The sequence below is a fragment of the Daktulosphaira vitifoliae genome, unplaced genomic scaffold (assembly GCF_025091365.1).
Source record: "Daktulosphaira vitifoliae isolate Bord-2020 unplaced genomic scaffold, ASM2509136v1 Scaffold_1, whole genome shotgun sequence".
Classification (NCBI taxonomy): domain Eukaryota; kingdom Metazoa; phylum Arthropoda; class Insecta; order Hemiptera; family Phylloxeridae; genus Daktulosphaira; species Daktulosphaira vitifoliae.
The window spans coordinates 8782259-8805085 of NW_026099572.1; the positions used below are offsets into that span (position 1 = coordinate 8782259).

At 25.9% G+C, this 22827-nt stretch overlaps 1 protein-coding gene across 1 annotated transcript in view; it reads left to right on the forward strand.

The window, feature by feature from the left end:
* LOC126896856 (zwei Ig domain protein zig-8-like) overlaps positions 1-22827 on the forward strand; it is a 122456-nt gene that overhangs the window by 74978 nt on the left and 24651 nt on the right. The window contains exon 4 of the mRNA XM_050669989.1: positions 22604-22764. Within this exon, the coding sequence (XP_050525946.1) occupies positions 22604-22764 (161 nt within the window). The remainder of the gene's footprint in view (positions 1-22603; positions 22765-22827) is intronic.

Here is a 22827-nt window from a genome sequence, read left to right on the forward strand (position 1 = left end):
AAGAAAAAAAAGTTAAGATATTAAAGCTAACAATTTTTAAACATAAGATTACAATTAGTTTCAAATAAAACAAAGCTTATTGAAATTATTAAATCAATTTTTAAATAATTTGTAGTTTCTATAAATCTGTTTATTGGAGTGTTTCTTAAAAAAATAATTTCACAAATATTTATAAAAACTTTATTTTTTCTGTGAATTTCTGCGAATAGGAACATGAAAGATAAAGCGGCTTAAATATTCAAAATGGTCTACATTACCAACAAAAATACTATATACCAAGTTTGTTCTAATGTTTCGAAATGAATAAACGATATGAAGAATAGTGTGAAAAATGTGGTCACCTAGGTATGGAGAATTTGAAAGCAAAAAAACGTAGGAATTTTCGATAGATTTTTTTTAACATAAATTAATGACCGTTTTTTGGTAAGGAGACTATATTATTAGACCATAAATCGTATCGAAGAGCAATACAACGATTTCGAGTCATGTTTATCAGTAAAGTCACCACAATTACAGTAAATAAAACCTAAGATTTTATTTGACTTATTAACAACATTATTTATATGACATTAAATTTAAGTTTAAGATCAAAAGAATAACAACGATTTTTATATACCTTGTAGTTCACTGAAACATTATTGTGTTAATATAATAATTATATATATGAACCATTCGAGCTCTGGAGAAGATCTGGCATTTATTAATATTAAATTAAATTTATTAATTTTATATCATTTATAAAGAGTATTCAAATCAAATTGTAATACGATGTCATCAGTTTGACAGTTAACTCTACAGAAAATGTTTACGTCATTAGAAAACATTAATTTCGAATATTATTCGAATGTAATATCACTGATCAATAATTGATCAATTATATATAAAACAAGATGACTGAATTATTGCTGAATGTTGATGTATTATAATAAATGATATCTTAATCTATTTGAAAATTCATAAAATTTGTTTTTGTAAACGTAAATTAAGTAAGAGCAAAGGTAAAAAACGATAAATAGTGGTGTATGAACTTTTATCATAATACTACACATATGAATGTTAAGTAATTGTCTCAAAATGTCTTTTTAGAAATTTATGGTATGCCATATGATTTATTTTCAAAATATTAAAAGGTCTTTGTTCGACGATTGATCATAATTAATTAATAATCGGTAGAATTACTGAGTAATAATTGTTTTTATTATTCCAACAATTCAGGAATAATATTTCTAATACGATTTTCCATAATTTTATATAATATTTTTTGGATTATATTTTACAATATAAGACTTAAACCAAGTTACTATGACATTTTTGCGCAGTATAACAAAACTTGATAAAGAAGGTAAAATATTATTGGTCCACTTTTTCATAACCTTAAATAATACATTTTTTCTTTTTTTTAATAAGCAAAGTTTTAAAAATGTTAACAATCTTTTAAATCTTAGAAGAAAAAAATGTCGTTTTGTAAAGTATATACAGGGTGGCCCACCACTCACTGACAACTTAAATAACTTTTGATCCAGTTAATATTTTTAGCTGATTTTTTTTTTTAATAATAGTTATACGTTAGGTCTATAGCTATATCTCAATAATTAATTTTTTTACATTTTATTAAAAATATTAATTATTTTTAAATTTTAAATAAAATGTAAAAAAAAAATCTAAGATAGCTATTTTGTAGAGTAGAATTTAAGAAAAATTTTAGTAAAAAAATATCTTATTAATATTCAGTAGTAAATATTCTGTAGCGTTTTGAAGTTTGTGAAAATTTGAATTTTCATGTACTATTTTACGGTATTAAACATTGAAATACGTATTGAGAAAAGGACAGAAGAAAACGCTATCTTTTCATGATTACTGTGTATACATATGATGATAGTGTGTATACATTACAAACTTGGCATAAATACCATGATAAGAAATTAGATAAGGCAATTATTACTTATCACTCTCATTCAAAAGTATATTGAAAAGATAGCGTTTTCTTCTGTCCTTTTCTCAATACGTATTTCAATGTTTAATACCGTAAAATAGTACATGAAAATTCAAATTTTCACAAACTTCAAAACGCTACAGAATATTTACTACTGAATATTAATAAGATATTTTTTTACTAAAATTTTTCTTAAATTCTACTCTACAAAATAGCTATCTTAGATTTTTTTTTTACATTTTATTTAAAATTTAAAAATAATTAATATTTTTAATAAAATGTAAAAAAATTAATTATTGAGATATAGCTATAGACCTAACGTATAACTATTATTTAAAAAAAAAATCAACTAAAAATATTAACTGGATCAAAAGTTATTTAAGTTGTCAGTGAGTGGTGGGCCACCCTGTATACGGAATAATAAAATCCAATCAAGTGTGATAGCAGTACATTATTTTTCTAATAAAACTAATAAAAATTGTTAGGTCAGAATAGGATATATATATTTTTTATTTTATTTAGTTGTTCCATCGATAAAATATTTATATTAGATTAATATTATTTATTGTAACAGAAAAACCCCTGATGCAGCACTATAATTAAACCTGGACTCAAAAAATTATCTAACAAACTAACATTTTCAAAAATTCATTACTGTTGTAATACATTACTAATTGAGTTAAAATTAAAAGTGCTATTAGTATTTAATTTTAAAATGTTTTAAATAAGTACAATACACTGTACAGAAGTCGTCTTCCGTTTTTTCTATAACTGTTAATATCTAGCTATTTTTTTAGTATTATAACTGAATGAGTAAGCAAATAATTAAAAGAAATAGTATTGTTAGCTATTTAGTCTTTAAAGACATTCCTTTTATGTTTATTTATTTTATATTATGTTCTTATAATTAATTTGATATTATGGTATAATCAATTTGGGATATAAATCTTTCTCCTTAATACTGTACACTTGCATTATGTAATATAAAAATAAAAAACTTAACTTGTTTAAAAAATGTTTACTTAAAAATATAGTGTATTATTTATTTAATGAAATTCGAAAATTTAATTTGAACGAAACAAATTAAAATTAATTTAATCTAGAATATAACCCTTATAATCTATACTAAAATTTCCGAATCAATTTATTATAAAAATGTTGTAAATTCAATATGAAGTTGTAAACTTAAATATATACGCCTTTTATTAAAATTAGTAAAATAAACTCTAGTTCAAAGATTGAAACCCCATACATAAGTCCATTAGCTTAAGTATAATATAATCTCAAAATACTTTGTTCACATAGATTATTCATTATGATTCACGTTTATTAAATTGTTTTTACGGGTAAATATCCGTTGTTTATTATGTAAGTGCGGTTAAGAAGTTTTTTTAAATTATACAATGTTTGTTTTAAAAACTTTTTGCTCAACAAATATTTAAATATATATAATTTTTTATTAAATAAAAAGTCAAATATTGTTTTTATCTGAATAGTAAATGGTAATAATGGTGGTGACTTTGTTGTTATATATGATTTTTTTTTTATACAATATTGTAATATTGTGTGAATTTATACCTTTTTGTATGATATTATATAATATTATACATCTTAAAAGTGTATTTTATTTATTTTACATTTCATAAAAAGAAACAATTCTTAGAATTTCAATGTATATTATTGTCAAAACTTTCTTTGATACGATTGTTTTTTTTTTTGTTTCCAAAAGGATTCGTTGTAATAAAAAAAAAACATCCTATTTTTTATGATAATGCAGTTCCGCGTTAGAAAGCTTAATGTTTTGTACTCAAACTCATTATTTTTATTTAGAATTTATTTTAGATATATACAAATAATTTAAAAAATATATAAAGGCTACATTTTTAAGAAAATAATTACTTATATCAAAAAGGTTATTTCATTTTTACTTTAAGTTAAAAGAAATAGTTAAATAAAAAAATATTATATTTTTCTATTCCCTTTAAATCTGGTATTTTTAATATATCTTTAGAATAAGTTCGTAATATAATATTTTTTACCGTCAAGATCTTATATATATATATGAATAATTTATTTACTCTTCAAGTAGTAATAATTTGTTAAAGAATATTTCGTAGTATAAAAATTAATTTTATTATTTTTAATTCATTTCATAAATAGTTTTAATTTATCCCCTTTATGAAATATTACTTGTTTAGTTTTTGAAGATAACATTTTCATTTTTATTTTGCTTTTTATTTCACATCTATAACCTTCGACTGATCAAGCTAAATTATATGAAATACAAAAAAAAAATGTAAAATGATTGCTATAATCGAATTATTATAAGTGTTTTATTCGATTCGATTTATTTTTTCTTGTATACAATTCGAAAGTACAAAGTAAAAAATTAATAATACAATTTTGTACAATCAATATGAAACTATTGAAAAATTGTTTAAATATTATTCTTAATTATTTTCATAAAATGAAACTTGTTAAGTTGAAATTGACTATTAAAAAATAATATTGTAAAACTTACACGTCGACCACATTTTATCAAAGTACTTAAATATGTTTTATGGATTTAGTATAGACGTTATCATTTAAACGATTCTACAAAATGTCGTTAAAGTCCAATTCAAATATAGTAAAATTATATTGCTGCATATTTATTGACTGTATTATTTATTTCATTCAATAACATAAAACCTGAAATTTGAGTAAAACATGCAGAAAAATGTGTTTTTTATTATTATTAAATCAAATAATTTCATTATTATTATCAAATATAAATCCTTTAATAATAATTGAAATGTTTACAATAATTATGGAATTATAATGTTGAAAATTTAAGTACTGGACAGGCGTACAATACCAAATTACAATGAATAGGAATGGTCAGACTATAATTCGATTATTTTAGATGATTTCCATGCAATTCAAGAAACCCTCATTACAAATTAATGGACTGTATCAATATGTATAGTAATAGACATTATCCGTAAGTAACGATGGAATGAAAACACTGCCAACATAGTTATTACACGAGCGAATTGTTTAAATCAAGCAATATTCAAAGTTTCTAAGATAGTAAATTTACTAAATTTGGTATAAGATATTGAAATATGCCTCAGTGTAAAATTTAAACTTGGCTGTTCATTGGTGAGAAAGTTTGTACATGTTTAAATGTTATTAATATGATGTGATCATATGCCATGAGAATTATGATAATAAAAAGTTTTCTAATTTCGTTTTATGTTGACAATTTAGGAATGTTTGATGTAACGAAATAATTTACAGAAAATAACGATTTTAATGTTATAATTTGTCGTTTAAAAATACATAAAACAATTTCTGAATTATTCGAAACGTAATATGTTTGTATATTATATAAAAAATTTCTGCGCATATATACAATAAGCGCTAAGAAAACTAATATTTATTTTTACAACATGAAATTTCAACGAATATGAAAACGAAATGATTTTTGTACAAATGTATGTTTCTGTAATTATTTGTAACCGTCGAAAATCATTCTTAGACAATAACTCATTACAAATGGTAACTTTTACCAAAACGATCACATTATTATAATAATTATATATCCAATTATTGGACTTATATTAATTTATGAATAAATACAATATTTTGTGACTTAAATAGAAACTATATTACAATATATTTTCTATAACTACATTAGTGATTTGAATACTTATTTATTTGCAAATTATCTGTTATTGCAGCAATTGTACCAATTTACAGCTATACGTATACTATTACTGTAAGTCATGAAACCTAAAGTTATAACAAATTGATGTTCTTAAACAAAGTCAATAACGCCAACTGTTTTGCTACAAGTATCTAATTTATGTTTACAATAATATTTTGTCAATTTGGAAGCATATCCAGTCAATTTTATTATAAAGCTCCATTCGTCTTTTTCCAGTTATTTTATACAAAGAAAAGTAAAATTATAAAAATTGTTGAGATCACTTTTCGATTATGAACATGGAACCAAAACTATTCCCTAGAGGCTATAGAAAATAATAATCGTTTATTGATTTACTTAATGTCTAAGTATTTTGACAATTGTAAAAGGCGTAAAATCTCCCTCGAGTATAAAAAAAAATACTAAAATAAATAACTTTTTTTTTCTTTAATTAAAAATGAACTGGGGATTTTTTTTAATTTCTAATTGATGAGTTTTGATGTGTGGTTCAATAACTAATCGCGAAAATAACCATCCAATGTCACTTATTAGAGTTTCAAAGTAAGTGTTCTGACAGTATGGCAACATTTCATGGGTAACGAGTTAACTAAAACGAAAAAAATTGACGAACTTGCCAAAAAACCAATATAAAACATATTTCTCTTAATAACTGCATATCACCGAATATCACGACTTAAATATTAATAATAATAAATTTCCAAGTTAATAATAATTTTTTTCTCTATGCGTTTGATTTTCGATGAATAATTCATTGAATTTTTTTCTCGAATAATGATTTTTTCGTAAAAAATATATAGATTAAATTTAATTAAAAAAGGGTTCCCATTCAACTTTTAAAATTTACCTTTAAAAATCATTTCTTCTAACAGAAAACCTCAAGTTCACTACGGTTCATAAAAATAAATAAAATTTTAACGTGCGCTCTTTATGAAAAAATAATCGTTTAACATATAATGGGTATAATATTTTAAAATAAATCGCACTGTATAAATGTGGTTCTATTAATTATCTTAGGCCGAATACATATTTTTTTCTTCCCTGACACTTGAAATAAAATCTTCATAAAATAATAGAAAAGGTTGTACACAACATTAAAATGGGAAAACTGTGGAACTCTTGTTGAAAATCATCGTAGTCATATTCATTATCAGCAAAATAATCTTTAATAACCTAACAATTGCACTTGAATTATTAAAAGTCCTATGGCAAGTATTCAATTGTCGTTTAGGCATAAAGAGCTTTGAATGAAAAGTATGCTAAGAACGTGTACATGCGTATATTGTTAGATTGGATTTTCAGAAGTTTTAAAAGCAACTGTCAACTGATGTGTACTTGTATGTGTGTGTGTGTGAGTGTCAGTTGAAGTCACTACAACGACATTGAAGTATATAAGACGACTACAAGCAACGGCGATGGTAAACATGAATTTTTGTCGAACGTCGTTACTCCCGTCAAAGCCATTACTTCACTTCCTGTCCTGTGGGTTTCCATTACTTTTATTTTATTTGGTCTTCCTATTCCGTTAAAATTGTCACCGGTGAAAACTAAAGCATTTCTTCTTCTTTTTCCATATAAATAACTTTTGTATGTTGGCTCTTGTTTTGATTAAAGCGTAACACATTGTTTTTCTGATGTAAAAACTTGCACCACGTTTAAGCAAAAAAAAATAAAATTTATTTTCAACTTTTAAGCAGAATATTCAAATGCGATTCACGATAAAAGTGTTATTATAATGATCATCATTAAGGGTGCAAATCACCATGGCTTTTTGTATTATTATTAGGTTAGTTATTTTACTTTATTGAACCATTAAAGTGCTTGCCGATTTCACTTTAGTAAAGAGCGAATTTCTATGTTAAAATCATAGTCGCATAAAGCTTTGTCACATTTTGGATTTTTTTACAAACAACCTTTGTTTGTATTTTATTTACCTATGTCAATTTTAATGGCGACCCACATTACAGTCAATTGTTATACGGGACTAAGTTTTCCGATTTAATAAACTGCCCTTTGCTTAGTATGCAAGTAGAAAGTCGAGGGATAAAAAAAAGTATACTGATTATGACGGTATCTATTTGGTCGCTTATATACTTACAGTTCATAAACGAGTAAATCGAATACAAATGATACATAAGAGTCATAACATTGTAATATAACTCCAATCAAATTCCGATTCGTTCTTAGGATAATAAATGGAACATTAGTAATCTAATTGATAATTGATAATAAAACCTTAGGCATTTTAATTTTTCAAAATAATTATATTTGCTTATTGAAGAATTATGGCTAAATTATAAGCAATGACAGTATTTTATTCTTGAATTACCATGATCATATCTACAATCGTTATTGTGATTCAACATAATTCGTAGAAACAATATGAAATTTAACTTTACGGTGACCTGCAGTCTTTTTTAAATGGCTTCAAAAGTGATCGACGTCTGGAGAGACCTCTTCTTTAGAACTTCATCTCTAAAAAAATTTTCAAGTCCAATCCGTATAATTTGAGTTGTCTTTTCATTATTTCTTACTCCTTTAACAGTTAAAATACATATATTTTTTTTTTTTTTTTTTTTTTTTTTNATTTGTGTGTGCTACTACTAGACTTTTTTTTTTTTTTTACGCTTTTATTAGCCTATTAAGGGCCATGGCGGCCTCCCCAAAGGAGGAGGTTTCTTAACCATTTATACTCCGGGACGGGTGGTTAATACATATATTAATATTGTAAAATCATTTTTATTTTTAAACTTACAATTCTAGCTACACTCTTTTGGCTGGTATTATCACAATAGTATATTGATCAAAATGTTTTGAAAACTTAATTTCTTATCTGGTTAAAAATATTTGTATATAAATTTATATGTAATTTTTATCATTTATTTGGAGAGGGACAGAGTACGACAAACTAATGGGCCTAAACTCCCTCTAGTTCCCCTAATCGCGTCTAAGGGTATCTCCTCTCTCTCTCTCTTTCTCTCGAATAACTGGTTGCAAAATATGCAATATGATCTTGTTTGCTCCGTTAATATGGTTTGTGAATATATAAAGAATTTTTACTCCAACAGCTAAAGAATAAAAACACTGTACTACTTATGAAAGTTTACTAGAAATTTAGTATGTGATCGTAATATGAAATTTGAATAATATATTTAGATAACTTTGTTTAAAAGGTTTAAATTTTTAATATTAAAATAAATAATTCTACCTAAAAAAAATGTGGACCTACTCTTGGTTACCGGCATAATAATAAATAAGTATACATTTATTTATCACTAAAAAAAATAACCGAGATTATTTTTCTATTACGTAAAAAAATCATTTTATTATTCCTTGAAATATTTTAGACTTAAAAATCAGGATTCAAAAAAAAATAAATTCACTATATTAAAAGTATTTTAAATACTTTTACAGAAGAAGTTTTTTCTTATAAAAATATTTAGGTTATTTCGATAAAAAGTTTAAAATATAAAGATAATAAGATTTTTTGCTATAAAGTATAAAATAATTTAGTAAAACATCAAAATTAAAAAAAATCATACGTATAGTAAAAAATGTACAATAATTATATTACAATGTTTTAAAAAAAACATGATAGATAAACAATATAACAGTTATATTATTTATCAGTTACTGAACTTGAATTTTTAATTTTCTGTAAAACTTTGAAAATATTTCGTGTTTTTATTTCTAATTACAAAAGTAAAAAATAGTAAAAGTATGAAAATTATTAAGCAAAGTAAATATATCGTATTTTTATTTAAGAATAGAGATTTATATTATCTTTTTTAATAGACGACACTATTTTTTCTTTTATAGGCCTCACTTCCGAAGTAATGATTTTTATGCAAAACATAGAGAAAAGATTGTGTTATAATATTTACTTCAAATAATACTAAAATTGTAAACTGTTATAAAATGTAACAAAATTGAAATAACGATGTTATATCGTATTGACAATTAATATTTGTTTTATGGAATTTGTTTTTTAAGGATATATTTCTATATCAAACCGTAGTCGTTAAAAACGTAATACGTATATTAAAAAAATGCATAACAAAAGCTCCTTCACGTGACATGTTAATTTTCATAGTTTTTTATTGTTATTAAATGCATTATATAAATTGAATACATAATTAAAATTTTAATCGTGATAAAAATTAATATTTTTTAATTATCAGATGAAAATAAGTTCATTTTCTACAATAATAGAAAAGTGTTTAAATATTATACAAACATGTCATCATTTTTTTAATAAATTGAAACTCAGTAATTAATTATTTCATTCACATAAGCAAATAATACTTGGAACGAAAAAAAATGTACATGAATATTTAATTAATTTATGTACACACTAAACAAGAGTGCTCAGAGTAACGAGAAATGTTTTCAAATTGTATACCGAATCTTTTAAAAGTAATTTTTTGTTTATGTAGTACTACGGCGATGAAAATCCACAAAATGGTTATTTTTTCATCATCGTCAATTTCTTTATTGAAAAAAAATTATTTTAATAAATCTGTTTTTTTGACCTATGTAAACAGAATTATACAAATCGTTTTTTAATTAAAGCCCTATTATACATTTAAAACACTAATAATTACACTAATTCATATTACTTTACATCAATCATCAGTAGCATTTCAGTTATAAAGTAAAATGTTCGTCAAAGTCGAACACTCGTCGTATTTTATACGTACTTTGAAAGTATAAAACAAATCGTAAACGAACAAAGTAAAAAACATGCCAAGCATCGCTTTATTTCAATAAGGTACAACGATGAAAGGCTATCTAACGTATTTGGTTTTTAAAATAATTAATTATTTTTTATCGAATTAGTCACTAAAAACCATTACAGTATATTAAACTTAAAAAAATTAATAATTGAATAAAAATTTACCCTGAAATATAATTACAATTTTTTATTATCGTTATTTGTGATACAGTAAGTACAATAAATATCATTAATATCTCAGTTCACTGAACAAATATACATTTTTTTATCTGCACCAATGACATAAACCCTTATACTGTTTTTCCTTGTAGAATAATCCAACAAGGTTTTGTCTGTGAAAGGGTTAACCTTAATCCAGAGCCCGTCGAGTTTATGTTAAAATTAATTTAGAAATTTTATTTCCCTCGGTTTAAACAATGTTTATTTTATACTTATTCCTTGTACTCCAAACATGTTGTATTAGATCGTAAAATGACTACGCAAAGCACGTGAATTTCGTCATTGACTTTGACATCATTAACTTATGATTAAGATTAATAGGTAAAAACTGGTTTTGAAGTCTTCATACACTTGAGCATATTCAATTTGAACAGGTTTACAAAATATGTCATTATAATTTTATAAATCCTCTCTGTTTTCACAGCACTTAAAAATATTTCACCTAATTATTCAAATTGATTATAAACGATTATTCTTTATTAAAATCTTTGTCGACGAATATAGATATTGTTAAAGTACATGGACATTTTTTATAAAATAAGTCTAACAACATTCGTTTAATTTTAAAACAAATATAAATATCTGGTAACAATCGAAAATATTAAAGGAAAAAGTAATTATTACGAATGGATATATTATACATATGACATTAATCTTTGCAACTACATTTTTCGAAACGATTTCTGTAAAAAAATATTAGTTGTAATTTTTAATTCCATTTACTATATACCGTTAGTGATTTATGTGCTATGACTCTTACATCAAAGATAACTAAATAAAATTAGTTTAATACATTATTTCTCGTATTGTAAAGATATACAGTGCATTGATTTGATTTTACATTGCAAGAAGTTCTGTGTGGTTAACGCATAAGGTAATAAAATACACACAATTCATATTCTATAAACGTTTTCAAAAATACGATGAGCAAATACAATTCTATGGGAAAATAGAATTGTTAAGATCACGTGATATTTTCTTTTTTCCTTCGTTTGTAATAAAAGCTAAGCAGTATTTATGTGAATTCTACTTATATAACGATAAAACTAAGTATGTCATAGAGACAGCGATCATTTTATTGGTGATTTTAGTCGACAACATTTTTTACTGATATATTTATTATGAAAATAAATTGATAATTGAAAAATTCAGCAAAAAATGAATTTATTAAACTAGCGTCAAAACTTGAACTGACAATTAAACTTGATTTCTCATAATTAAAAAGAAATTTGCAAAACTTTACATAAACGTATCTGTATTACTGTTAACATAACATTTATTGCTAGTCGCCATCACAATTAATATTTTAAAGACAAATGATTTACACAAATTAATAGAAATTAAAATGCTATACCGTAAATAGAATTGAAATATTAGGACCTTTAAATAGATATTTTTTATCTTCGACAAAAGCTACTCAAGACTGTGAATTTTAAGTATATAATAAATGTTTCCAGATTACCCTTGAAAAGTTATTTTTGAGACTAGCAGATTATACAGTATTAAAATACAAAAGAATATTAAATAACTTGTTCAAAATTAGGATAAATTTTACTTTAATTCATAATAACTGCATTACATTGAATAAAATTAAACTCCTCGGAATTCAATTTGAAGCTTTTGTCTAAATTAAATGTATAGGATAATGCATTACTTGAGGAGATTTCTCAAGGTTAAAATAAAGTTTATAAAGACAAAATACATTTTTATATTTGCTTTCAATCAAATACTAATAGAACAACTAAAACGAGTACCCTAATGACGTTGTTGTAACAGAGTTATATCATCGCTCACTAACCAAAATATTTTACATTTCTGTATGACATACCTATATGTATATTTGTATTGACTACAATGTATTTGTATAATCTAAATTTTGGTCTTAGAACTACTAAACACATATACTTGTCCTCATTTATCGTAAGGAATATCGCTTGATTGACAATTGAATTCGGTACTAACATTGAGTTTCCGGTACTCGATGACCTAAAATTTAACTTTGTTGGTTAAGCTGTTGAAAATTAATGGATGGTGTCTTTCGAACGACAACACATTGTTCGACTTCATTGACACTATTGAATTTATGGCATTTTTTATTTAAACTTTATTAAGTATGGGATAAATATTATTGCGAAAACTAACGTTGCAACCTTTTCCTTGAGACTATCTCAAATTATACATAGCAATAAATTAATATTAGCTGAAACTTGTCTAAGAATGATTAAAACACGTACATAAATGTCATTTTCACATAAAAAAAACGTGTCAACCACGAATTTGAAAACAATGGCATTATATAATTTAAAGATAAAACGGTACGTTTTGAAACAACCCATGACATTTACAACAATGGATTGTATTTTTGGAAGCGTCCGATGGTCTAGAATGTAAATCTTCATAGCTCTTTGCTAGTCTTAAAATTCCATTAAGGCGATGATGAAATATAAATAAACGTACTAACTCGGTAAAGCACAAAACTGTTCATTTACTATATTATTAATTATTCACCGGACTTGTCACTTAATAGCATTACATCTTAGTAGCGAGAAAATTTCAGGCACTACAAAAACTATAATTAAACTCATTTGGTCGAATAACAAAAGGAAAATATAGTTGACAAATAACTTCTGTAGTTTAAATTTTTATTCTTAAATTTCAAAAAATATTAAAAGATGATTTTTTTTTCATTTCCTCGAATAAAAATAAATAAATAATAACAATAGATATTAACACGAGAACTTTTTAAAGTATTACTAGTGCCCCTCCTCTCAGAATTCCACGAAAAATAACCATTCAGTTCAATACAATGCACAAAAACTTTAAATATTAACTTGCAATCGCACTAAGAAAATTATTACCGTTAAACAAAAAATAAAAAATAAAATGTTCAATTTTTGTACAATGATTATTTTTTTTGATACACAAATTTTAATTTATTACTTAATTAGTTTTTAGAACTGTATATCATAACAATCAAACAAAACAAACATTACACGAGATGTTACAAATAAACATTTCAAACAATTTTTTTCTCTCGAATTTATTAATTTTACTTTATCCAGCAATTGTTTTAATATCTGATTTAAAAATATCGAATAACAGACATTTCTAAATAAAAAATGTTTGAACAGGATATTGTATTATATTTTTTTGATAAAAATGACTGTCTATCATAGTGTCGTCTCGTAAAATCCGACCATTTAATTGAAACCTAATCTTAAGATAAAAATTGATTTTATAGATTCAATATAACCGTTAATTTATTTTGACAAACCTCAAAATAATAAAAGTAAAAAAATTAGTTAATACTTACTTCTGATAGTTGGTTTAAAAAAGAATAAAGTGTGTTAAAACCATACACTTGGCACGTAAAAATACAATTAAAAAAGGTAATTTCCTAATTTAAACGCTGATTTACACACCATTTGTTAAATATAACACCATAGTTTGAAAATATTACATTAATATAAATTACAATTTGTCTTTTCGTTATAAAACTTTATTTTACAATTATTGTGATGGATAAAATGTGTTTAAAAGTTGTGTAAAATTAAGATTTTAATTACGTGTAACTAAATATTGGACGGCACTTAAGTTATGCAAAATTAGTACGTGTACGCATGTTGACGATTACAAAAATTGTATTTTTAACATTTATATTGTATAAAACAATTTCATTATGTAGTGTAATTTAATTTCCTTAAATATTTCACTTATTACATTATTTACTAGTAGCAGTGAGCGTTTTTTTTCCATGATAATTATTAACATTTGAATAAGCATTTTGTAACTGACATGAAAAAACAAGTTGTAGTATAATTAAGATTATTTAAAAAAGTTATAGAAGAAATGTCTAAAAAATGTTGAATTTTTAATTAAATAAGTATATATATATCATAAAATTAAACGTGAATAATAGTGAATAAGTGTATTTGTTATCAGATCTCCTAACAAGGAATATTTTATAATAATATTATTACAATGATAGAATCGCGCAAATTAATAATTGTTATCACTTTTAACTTGGCTGACAATGGAACACTCGTAGTTGACATACGATAATGTATCTAACTTTTGTTATAAAGATTAGAGATAATAATTTCTGTATAAAGCGCGTTAAACGTTATTATTATCCATGGAAAACAAATCGCGTACTATTACCAGAAAATAACGTAATAAGTGTTTACTTCTGTACTTTATATAATGTGGACCAACATTTGATACCAAAAGAAAATTGTATAAAAAAAATCAAAATTTAACAAACTACAAAATGCTGTATAAACGTAACTACATAATTAAAATTCGAGTTTTTGCTTTAAAATTTTTTCTTTAAAACTCATCTATAAAATGGCTATCTTCAAATCTTAAAAAAAAATTTTAATATGAAAATTAATTTTTAAAGTATTTTTTTTAATTGTGAAAAATAACATAAAACATATTTTAAACATAGTTCTATATTGTAAAAATTGATTAAAAATGTATGTGTAAATCATAAATTATATGAGTTGTCATTTAGGTCTGTTCCATCCTGTATACCAAAAATGCAAAAATAATTAAATGTAGAAAAAACAGTTAACTTCTATTCACATGATAATTATTTTTAAAATTTTTACTGAAACTACCTTAACATAGAGTGGGGAAAATTTAGCAACCATAAAAACATATATTTCCATAAGCTTCGTAAAAAAATGATGTGTTTAAACACTAAGAAGTAAATGTTTAGATAGCTATTGGTATTTTTCATTAATTTACAATTAACATTAAAGGATGTTTTTTAATACCATACGCGATGATTATAATAACATTTGATTTTTTTTAAATATTTTATTTTAAATTGTAATCGGTCTTTATTTTGTAGACACATTTTTTGATACATTCCATGTTTGTCCACTTGTCACATAATTTTCATTTTTCAATAAATAAATTAAAATTCCTTGTTAACCTATCACACGGTTTCGGGTCGCTTCGTGACACACGGGCCCGTCCGCCGTGGCCTTACTACGGTAGTTTGACATACGCCACGGTACAATTTCCAGCAAGTGTCACACTAATAAAAAATAAAATAAATATGGGTGTTAATTTAACATTTTACAGTATTTAGAACCCTCTAATAACACCAAATGAGAGCCTGTGGGTTGACAATGGGCTTCTCAACTATCACTATGATTTTCGATTTACCATTTCCACACTCCCTTGCCATTCGATTAAAACCGCCACTGTTATATTACTTTTTTTCTAGCGTAAGTTCTTATTGTAAAATAAAAATGTATTTGTTGAATTTTCAAATAAAAAATTGTTTTTCAATACAGCTTAGTGGAAAATTATCAATTGCAATTTATAACTATTTAAAAAATATCCAACTCTATACAAACATTGTACATTTTTAGCAAATATTTTTTGAAGCTAATTTAAATTTACGTTTTGTGCACAAGTGTACCAGTGTGGTGTAGTTTGTCTGTACGTGAAAAAATAAAAATAAAAGGACATTTCAAAAATAACCATAAAATCCAGGTTTTTAGTAGCGGATCGCTGCTGTTTTTCTTTTGCCATTTGATACTCGTGAGTTAACATTTCATTTTCATTTACACCAAAACTTTACTGAACAATTATTATTTATGCTCTAGTGTCGTATTCACGTTGTCTGTATTACAATGTTGTGTAATAATAAAAGTGTTTTTGTTATCCGCTATTGCTTTCGGTTATACTGTTTTTGAAATTTAAAATCACAAGGCACTATTCACGGTGAAAACACCTTCATTTTATAATAAATGGTTTTAAGTAATAATTCCAGAGTCTTTTTTATTAAAAAAAAAAATCCCCATTAAAATATTTTCATTAAATTTAAATCACGAACTAATTCCCGTGTTTTGTGATGCAAAATTTAAAAGACAAAAATAATTTCAAAAAATAACATTTAAGAATGATATTTTCTGCGAAGTAATGTACGAAAATGCATTTGTTAATATTAATCGTATTATTATTAAATATCTGCGGCAATAATTTATTAGACACAGTTTAAGATTTCAACACATTTTTATTTTGATGTATTAAAATTATTTATACTTTGGTAACACTCGATGAATAAAATAAATAGTCGTCGCCAACTCATAAGAACACCGAAGAAACTAACGTTATTAGGAAAATTGTTTGTTTTTGATTATCTCGTCACCCGAGTACGTGATGCAAACGTGAACTTTGCCAGAACATGCAGAATTTCTTTTAAACGACCGCACGTTCCGCATTGAATATTTTATATTAAAATGGTATGCAATTGAAAGCTCACAAACAAGTGTGTTCGTTATGCGAGCAGGTCTCGTCATTTCGCGGAACTTTATCGGGAATTTTCCGAGTCGCGGCGGCGGCGGCGGCTTCATGACATTCGTTCAAGTGTGTGGACACATGTAGACAAGTGTCAATTGGGAATTTAACACCCGTGTTTTTTTTGTCTCGGCCGTGTAATTACATAACAATTGTTCTCTGAATAGCCGTTTATTTGCTAAGCTCCGAAAGTTTTTCTGCTCTATCGAGAAACTTTACTCGCGTTACCTGTACTCGCGATACCGGATAATTCACCACCTTGTCGGTGCACAGTTGGGAAATCGAAAGTAATGCAAAAGTGTCGGTAACGCAAGCAATCGTTAAAAGTTTTCTTACGTACAAAGATTATTAAGCCAAAAGTAGTATTTTCAACTTTTGGGCTTTAGTGAAGATTAGTACAAGTAGTGCACAACGTACTTTAGATTTTCAGAGCACACAAACAACAAGAATTTCGCCAATAATTAGTAAAATGTTATTTCACGTTAATAGGTCATCGTGAAAACTACAGTTTCCAACCTATCGGTTTGTTGTTATAATATACCTAATTACGATTTTACTTATGACAATATACCTAAATTGAAGTATACTGTTTATAGTAACGTTTCCAGATGATATTCTGTGATTGTTATGCATTGTTTACTGTGTCATTAGTTTTATTAGAGCAACTATTTAACTGCTTTCTTCTTGCCTACAGGGCGTCGTCAAATCAATTATTATTATTATGATTATTCAATTTAAATACTAACATTTAATCTTAAAATAATTTCTCTTTTAATTTACTATGCATCCATTGAGATAGTTGTTTCACAACCTCCTTAAACGCTAATCTAATTAAAATTTTAAATCACCACCAGATGTGTACACACCGGAGTTCCAATATAATTTATGGCTAAAAAAAAAAAAATTTCAATACACGATGTTAATCACTTAATGAAATTCATAGGCCTTCATAATTTCGTGACATTACAGTACATAACACGTTAAGTTATTGTATCGTCAATGTAATTAATATATCTATGTGGTGTATAAGACTGCAAAACAAAAGCTATATTTTATAGAAAATCTTTAATATTAAACCGCGTACAAGTAATAACGCATAAAACGGATAATTATAAATTTAAAAAATTTCAATTTAAATAACCGTAACTTTATTAAAAATTCCATATTTAAAAGGGTTAAAACTCATGTCTTCTGGTAAACCCGAAAGATCAACTATGGAGTTACATCATTGAAAAATTAATAAAAATAATTTATGAACAATCAAAGTAAAGTTTACGATGGAAATAAGGTCAATAACTGCATTTTACAACTATAATAAAAAATATTATGTTGATTAAAGATTTCACCATAATATACTTAATTATAATGAACAATTACTGCCTTTGTACAATTTACTTTTTTTTAATGTTGGGTAAAATATCATGTTTTATACTGTAGTTTTTTTTTTTGCTGATTTCAACTATTTACTTTTTATTAACCGCATTCGCTTTTTTGTAATTTAATCCAATGAAATAGTACTTACAAGATAATGGATATCGATTATATATAGCTGTTGGTGGTTAAAAAATAAAGCTTACTGTAAAATGTTTTTCAAACAGAATTATTATAACTCGAAAAATAAAATTTTCTCAAATATATTTTCTTTACAATATATTGCGCGTCACCTTTAATGTTTCTTTTTAAAGAAGACCTGAAATTTGTATTTTTATTATTATTAAAATTAGAGTTTTTTTTTAATATATATTCGATTTTTGATAATGTTCCATTGAAAAGCTGTAATTAAAAAAAGTTTGACGTTAATCAAATAGTACTTTGCCAACAAATGTTAAGAATTTTACATAGCTTGCTGCAATCTATAATTATGTAGTATTTTCATATATCCAGAACTTCTTCCAAACTTCTTTCCAAAAACAAAGACTTGTTGCTAAAGTTTGATGAGTATTTTAACAATTAGTAAACTTAACCATAGCAATTATTTTAAGTAGTTAAGCTTCAAATTATAACAAACTCGTTTATAAGGAACTATTAAAATTATATATGATTATTATTTATTTCTTACATTGTACGACTGACAGTAAAATATCTATTGAAATACTTGAAATTGTTGTGAAGGCATATAAATGGCAAATCATTTTAGTCACTGCGAATATTTCTCAAAGCGATTGAGGCATAATTTTACTACTCAGTGATGCGGTACTGGCATGGCATAAATATTCCGGAGAGATACACTACATCATAATATCCCAACATTAACTGAAGGCATAATTTTTATGAATCGCTGTATTATTAAGTTTGCTTCCTACAATACAACAAAGTTTAATTAAATTGCATCTTCTTATTCATAGCAGATGGCGGGACTTGTATCATTCGAGTGTTCCGATAACATTACAATAAAATTAAATTGAGGTAGATAAATATAATGTTATTTTTCCTTAGACGTTTTCACAAGAAGTTCTATAACAATGTTAAGAGTACACTGTATTGCCTCATAGAGGTTGCACTTAAAGTCTAAAAGCACATCGACTTCATTTCTGTATTTAACTCGTTTAGAATTAAGGGTAGGGCCATGATTATTACCGATACAAGTCTCAACGCTTAGGGCTATGATTTTCCGAATTTTCCCGGAATCGTTATGCGAAAAACAAGATAGATGTTATCACTGGGGTTACTAGATTTCTACTCGACTGCGCGTTGGTATTCGCATAGCGATTACCATTTTGAATAACTCAAAAGCGTATTTAAAGTTCGGTAAAACTAGTTTTTTTGCGTTATTTAAAATACATTTTTTTAAAGTGTGCAACTATTTCTTTGCAAGTATTCTTTTTACTATAAAAACTTTCCACGGTATCTGTATTAGTGAATTTTCATATATAACAATTGGTAAATACGTTTCCGTGTAAAATACCAAAGGTTATTTTCGTAGAAACGAAATGACCTGAAGGCAAATATATACCGACTGCTGATTGTGCCGCATATACCTTGAACCACCCCCGTGGGATCTTCCGGTTGTACGGTTTTCATAGTCGAACGTCAGAGAGAGAAAAAATCACACTCACTTGAAGAAATCTACGGTTGGTTTAGATGGAAAAAAATCGTTTGTCTTCGCGGGAAATGGACTTCGTCTCAAGGGATGGGGCCCATCGAAATAAGATTATACCGTGACTAAGAATAACGTGTCGCATGTTAGTTAAAATAAGGTAGGACGGCCACTTAGCATGGAGTTTCCTATGTCGACCAAAGAAAAAGAGAAATTTGTTATCCTAATTTTATTTGCTGCAACAAAGCTGTACCGTATCAGTGAAATTTCTGTTCAAAAACAGTAATAGACTGCGTGAAAGGTCTAATCTATGTAAAATAGCATCGAGTTAGATAAAGGTACTATCGTAAGAACTTTTTTATTTATGGTTAAAATTCTTTACAATCATAATGCAAATCACGTGATAAAAATTGTACATATTTTTGTTTGGAAATACGTGACGAAAAACCCACGGCCACAAAATTATCGAAGAATATTTCAAGTCAAAATGAAAACTTATCTTAACTGTCCAAAAAAAAAAATAATAAAGTACTGTTAAACTAGCTTGCATTTTTTATTCTGTTCATATTTTAAGAATATTAGACACATGATTATTGTTTGCTTACTATTATTGCAGTAAAAACTTGTGTTACGGTTTTGCTATACTTCATAATAACAATGCCATTATAGCAGTTGTTGTAGTTTATGGTAACATCAAATTCGGTATTTAAACCATGTTAACGTACTTTAATGTATACGGCTAAATGAACGCCTAGGAAAAACTTGAATGGCTAGGGGAGTTGAAATCTGTGAAATGGGTCAGGATGTAATGTTTGAAGGCTTTGTAATTAGGTACAACAAGTCAAGCACGTGTTGGTGATGTTTTATCGGTGGCAGAATAACTATAATTTGCATAGTAATGTGCAAGTGCTGGTGCAACAAGAATGTGTAATCATATTGCACGTACAAGTTATTGTAAAATGTTAATGATGCAGCAGACAATAGGACATGTGCATATTATTACTTGCACCAGTGGCGTAGCCAGAATTTTATAATAAGCCTCCTTATTGTAGTAAACAAATCTATAAAATTCCATATTTTGGACCTTTCGTTTTTTGCTGATCACTTCATTTTAGAAATGACTATTTGCTGTCAATGGGAAGACCCGGACTCCCTCGGCCCCACCTGGCAACACCACACTCACATGTACCGTTGTATAACGCGAAGAGAAACGATAATTAGCGCATTAGACAGTGTGCATCATTATTGAAGCTACATTTTGAAAGCACTGGAGGCAACGTTGTAATATCTTTTATTTAATATTCAGCGAACATTACAGGGGAACTTCTGTGTACGACGAGATAACTTCCATGTTAGGAATTAGTGGAGTTATCAAGTTTGCTGTACTTTTAACATTTGCTGCGTCAAACCGAACTTTTTGGTGGTACCCAATGTGCGATTATAAATTCCAATCGTGTTGTTCGTCTTTTCTTCTAAGTAAATCTTATACGACATAAAAAAAAACTTTTTTTTGGATGACAAGTTAACTTTCATTTACTCTTTGTTGTATAACAAAAATTACGACGTCAAAAAAATAAACTCTGATATATTTAACACAAAACTTTAGCGCCCTTATGCGTTTATAGTTCTCAAACAGTTTTTTCTCCTTTTTATTATAAGATAAAATGTTTAATAAATATTATAGCGCGTATCAAAATACTTATTTATAACTTTAACTCGATATTAGTTACAAAGTCCAAACAGAAATATAAAATGATTAATATTTCACGATTTTTATTAATAAATCATTTATTAGAATAAATAAAAACACTATAATCTCATTATTAAGAATATAACATTTAGTTTTGATTAAATACAGTCAGAGAAACATTTAGTTTTAATTAAATACAGTCAAAGAAACATTTAGTAGATCATTGGTTAGAAATCAATGTGTGTCTTTTGAATTATTACTAATTATAGCAAACTTGTTTACATTAATAAAAAAATGGCATACAATACAGCTAATAGTAAATACAACTGAAATATTCAAAACAAAAATTTGATTAATCTAGTGAAAATTATAAAATTATTAATTACATCGTAACTTTTTAATACTGACTCTAAAATATTTATTTAGAACGAAACACATGTCTAAGAAAGGCATTGTAAAAGTTGAGCATAATTAAAGATTCTAAACAACTTACTAGAACTTTTCTTTATTTACCATCATACCATTCTGTTTACTCACGAATCGTGAATAAATAAATAATAGAATTTGTGTTAAACTCAATTTGTTTGACTTTTATACTTATATTTAAGTACGTTCAACTGAAAACTAACTACACGTTTTGAATATAATTTATTATTTAGAATTGATCGAAATTGTTGCTACCAAGATAAAGCAGAATATTAAAATATTAACTTATGATATATATAGACGATACGGTTAGATTTGGGTTCGGATATCAATAGAATATCTTAATTTTTGGAATTTTTAGAATTAACTAATTTTGTGTATCAATAAATTAAAAGTTGATTTATTTTCAAATATATTTTTAAACGGGATATCGCCACATTTGGTAAGAATTATAATAAGTATTGAAAATGTTTAATAATCAAATCTTTAAGCTTAAACTAAGTTAGTTCAATAATAAATACCTAATTTTTTTTTAGATTCCACAGCCTCCAGAAAATTTTTACAAGAATTCTTGCAAGATATACCACCTCCAATCGAAGGGCCTTTATTCGACAAAACAGTTCCAAACAATGTAACTGGATTAGTAGGCAGAACAGCTTATCTTCACTGTAGAGTGAAGAATCTAGGAAATAGAACTGTAAGTATTCAAATATAAATTACACTCATTGCTTAGTTACTTATTACCATTACTTTTATTTCA